This window comes from Chiloscyllium plagiosum, chromosome 2 (genome assembly GCF_004010195.1).
Source record: "Chiloscyllium plagiosum isolate BGI_BamShark_2017 chromosome 2, ASM401019v2, whole genome shotgun sequence".
Lineage (NCBI taxonomy): Eukaryota > Metazoa > Chordata > Chondrichthyes > Orectolobiformes > Hemiscylliidae > Chiloscyllium > Chiloscyllium plagiosum.
In genome coordinates this window covers 27,886,315-27,890,723 of record NC_057711.1, presented here as the reverse complement: position 1 = coordinate 27,890,723, position 4,409 = coordinate 27,886,315, and the positions used below count along the sequence as shown (strand labels likewise).

Below are 4,409 nucleotides of genomic sequence, written 5' to 3'. Positions count from 1 at the left end.
AAGAATCTACTTATCCTCATCCTCCTCTATCTTCCTGCCACAGATGTGTCTGTGCATGAAGGTATTAACATGTACAGTTCTAATGGACACCAAATCCTGCTCTCACGTTGAGAATATCCTCCATTATATTGTGTGGTACTACCGTTGTGTGAAATCGGATAGATTTGGAGCAGATCTTGCTACTCAGAGCTGGTAACCATAAGGTGCTGCAGATCAGCAACAAAATTTCACTCAACCATAATCTGTCACATTCTTCATGAAGAGTGGAGGAGGGGATGTCAGGAGCAAATAAAGTGTGACACTACAAATAGAGGTGACACCACAACACAAGACAAGCTTGCTTGCTGGACAATGGAAGCAGAATGCAACAGACAGGGCTGTGAGATCCCATGACCAGAAATGCCGCAACCACACTGCAATATGGTGAACAATTGAAAAAAAGAGGTGGGAACTCCACAAATATATCCTTGTTCTCAAATATGAGGGATCCCAATGCAGGAGTGCAAAAGAATTATTTGCACCTGTCTCCAGCCAGGATTGCTTAACTTTCAATCTGTCCTCTCTCATTGTCAATCCTTTCACAATTAGGAACATTTTTTTCTATTTACTCTGCTCAGGCCCCACGTGATTTTAAATACATTGAACAAATTTCCTCTCTACCCTTTGTTTTATATTATTCATTCATGTTTTCCTGACTAAAATGATCACCCCTCACTTCTCAATATTGAATTCTTTCTACTATCTATGTGTCCACAGGCCAACTTGTCCGTGTCTGTCTTAGATTCTACACTAAACTCCCTTGCAATTTACCGTGCTTACAATGTTTACTTTTTAAATGGCTTATCAAATTTTTTAAGGAAATTGTATCTTCAATTCACTGTAGTTAGAGGATTTGTATAAGTGTTTATTCAGGCATACAAATTTTAATTTTATAGGAGATTCAATAATATGGGATAAATTAAGTCTGTGACAGTCAGCCTTCATACTTTGTTTATTTTGTTGGTTGTACTTCTATATAAAAGTATAGAAGAAACATGAGATAAGTGTAATTAAGATCCTGATTTGAACATGAATAGTTCAGTCGTTACGTCATGTGCAGAACAGAAATGGTTGTCTGCAAAGAATCCACACATCTGTTTGACCTCCTGCTGATCTTCATGAAAAGTGTGACCAATATTTCTATGCGGTTGCAAAACCAATAAGTTACCAATGAAATGTTCATTACGATGTTTTTTGTTCACATATAGGAGGGTAACTTGAAAAGATATCCGACACCATATCCTGATGAGCTCAAAAACATGGTTAAAACAGCACAGAGTGTGGTACATAGATTAAAGGATGATGGAACATCAGATGATTCTGGAACTGAAATGAAGCAGAATGATGACCGATCAGTCACAACAAAAAATTCTGGAGTAGAGGTGAGAGAGCACAAATTGTAGCACGAAATAGTCATTGTAATTAGATATTGATGTCATTCAGTTAATGACCTACCAATTCATTATTTTCATTCAAAAGATGCTTGTAATATCCTTTAAAGGTTTCAATTTGTTTTACTTCAAATAGATACAAATAAACTTGCACATATTCTTACGCAAAACGTGCATACCGCACAGGTCTGTATTTCACTTGAGCATGCTGCCGCTGTTTTGGATTTCTGACTTCAAAGGCACAAGCAACTTAAAATGGTTAATCAGAAATCTGAAAACATAAACAGATTCTCCTTGCTGTTGTCTGTCTCCAAAAGAAGTGATGCCAATTTATGTTTTTCAGAAGAAGTTTTAAAGTATTTCTTCATATATTGGTCGACTCTCATTTTCACCATGATACTGATGAGATGCAGAAAGTGTTATAATTGAAAATGTGTTTGTACTCGCACAGAAGATATCCTTTTAAAGGAATTAGCACATTTCCTTCCATTGGCTTTTTATTTGTTGAACTTGTCAATCATCCTAAAATGCATTCATATTGCTGGGTCCTAAATCCCTTTGTAGATATACAAGCATTTTGAACTGTATCTTATAAATTCAATTGAATCATATCATTGAGAACAGAAAATTTCCCTTTATTGGTCTTCAATTTAAATGATATTTGTAGACTTGAGGAATTTAGATATTATTAATATAACTCTTTTTCTAATTTGCTTCTGAGAAATTATTATCTGCCACCTGTACCAAAATGCAGGTGTTAATTTGTTAATACTACTCTTCATATTGAAATAAATTGTTTTTTGCAAAAGACAAATTTAAATAAAATTGATTTGGAGATGCCGGTGTTGGACTGGGGTGGACACAGTTTAAAAATCACTCAACACCAGATTATAGTCCAACAGGTTTAATTGGAAACACCAGCTTTGAGCACTGTTCCTCCATCAGGTGGCTTTTACTCCACAACCACCTGATGATGGAGCAGCGCTCAGAAAGCTAGTGCTTTCAAATAAACCTGTTGGACTATAACCTGGTGTTGTGTGATTTTTAATTTTAAATAAAATTGCTATCTTGCGTTTTGTTTTCTGCATTGCATGAAATATAAGATTGTATTTCGAAAAATAAAGACCTGCATTCAGTTGCAATATTTTTTAAAAGTGCTATATTCTTAGGTAACGGAATGCACCATAGAATCTAACACATCAACCGAAAATATTGAATCAAATACAGTAGAAAATTGCACAAATCAAAACATCAAGCAAGACCTGAATGACAATGTGGAAACTATCCAAACAAATGCAGTTGATGATGATGCTGAAGATACAAGCACAGCTGCCAACGATGAAGATGTACTTGAGGTATATTGGTAACTGCTGATAATCAGTATTTGCAATATCGTTTCTAAATTATTTCTGAAAGTTAGAGGACAAATGGATTTGCACAAATTTAAAAACCAAACTGATGTCAGTTCATAGTTTAGCTGCTCTGATTTCTATGTGGTTTTAATAAATGCTAAACATTTCCTTTGTTTTTTTAATATTACAATTCAGATAGCCAGTTGGTGAAAAATAGAACTGTAGCATAGCCTTTATAAACTTAGAAGCTTCATCTGTAGTGACACATTCTATTTCATCCACCTCCAACCACTGTTGGAACCTGCTGTTAAATATGTTATCAAAGGTGAGTCCTCAATTAATGACCACCACAGGAATGTAATTAATCCCCAACTGACAGTCTTTTCTCAGTTCAACTTTTCTCACTATTTGAATTTTTGATTCAGTTTTAGTCACTTGTCTGATTTTTTTGGCTTTGCCTTGAGCAAAGCAACTATGATTCTGGTTAATTCAATATCAAAAGAGACAATGAAGTTATATTGAAATTGCCTTTTATTACAATAGTAACTTTTAAAATTGTATATCATACTTCCCGAGTCATTCACCCTCAAGCCACACCTGCCTCATTCCTTTCATCTTTTTCATACAATTCTCGAGACTATGCTCAGGTCCTCAATGCTACACCTCCCAGGCCATTCAGCCCCACTTCCATTCTCTGCCATATCCACTCCCAACCATTCCTATCTTGCCATCTCTCTCTCTCTCTCCTACCCCCCCCCCAATGCCATTTTCCTATTTGCACATGCCAGTCAAACCCTTCTCTCCCTTCTTCCCCCCCCCAAATAAATCTACAACTCAAGCTGGTTTACAAATTGTGATGTGCAATAGTCAAAACCTCATAGCATTATAGTGTATTATGTAAACAAAAAAGCTTTTTAAAAATTTTGCTTTTAATTAAGAAAGCATGAATCACAATCTTTCACATATGACATGCATAATATACACGGCAAAAGGGAAATTAGGACAGTTGTACACAACAAATTGCCTTGTTCAGACTTCATTTCTGTGCAAATACATTCCCAATCAAGGAAAGGAAGCAGAGGTTGACAGATTCTTGACTTTTTAAAAAAAAGTCAAAAGGTATTGGGGGTAGGTAGGAAAATAGAGTTGAGACCACAATCAATCTTCCATCACTTTAATAAATGGCAAAGCAGGTACAGATGGATGAAATGGCTTGTTCCGGTTCCAATTTCGGATGTTTCTGAAAAAAAGAACCGGTGCTTGTATAGTAGTTTTGCCTCCTTTGGTGGATGTTTCAAATTATTTCACAACTGGTGCATTTTGGGAAAGCAATTCTTAGCAGGACATATACACATAATGGTAAGGTCCTCGGAAGTGTTGCTGAACAAAGAGACCTTGGAGTGCAGGTTCATAGCTCCTTGAAAGTGGAGTCGCAGGTAGATAGGATAGTGAAGAAGGCGTTTGGTATGCTTTCTTTTATTGGTCAGAGTATTGAGTACAGTAGTTGGGAGGTCATGTTGTGGCTGTACAGGACATTGGTTAGGCCACTGTTGGAATATTGCATGCAGTTCTGGTCTCTTTCCTATCGGAAAGATGTTGTGAAACTTGAAAGGGTTCAGAAAAGATT

The 4,409-nt window shown here is 36.3% G+C and overlaps 2 protein-coding genes across 3 annotated transcripts in view; one reads left to right on the top strand and one right to left on the bottom strand.

The window, feature by feature from the left end:
• Nucleotides 1–124, bottom strand: part of tlr3 (toll-like receptor 3) — a 9,353-nt gene extending 9,229 nt beyond the window's left edge. The window contains exon 1 of the mRNA XM_043702664.1: nucleotides 107–124. Within this exon, the coding sequence (XP_043558599.1) occupies nucleotides 107–124 (18 nt within the window). The remainder of the gene's footprint in view (nucleotides 1–106) is intronic.
• A 1,111-nt stretch (nucleotides 125–1,235) lies between these two features.
• The window catches only part of LOC122557923 (erbin-like), a 39,540-nt gene continuing 36,366 nt past the window's right edge, over nucleotides 1,236–4,409 (top strand). For both annotated transcript variants that reach the window (XM_043706155.1, XM_043706147.1), the window contains exons 1-2: nucleotides 1,236–1,421; nucleotides 2,600–2,785. In XM_043706155.1, coding sequence (XP_043562090.1) covers nucleotides 1,299–1,421; nucleotides 2,600–2,785 — 309 coding nt within the window. In that variant the 5' untranslated portion in view covers nucleotides 1,236–1,298. The remainder of the gene's footprint in view (nucleotides 1,422–2,599; nucleotides 2,786–4,409) is intronic.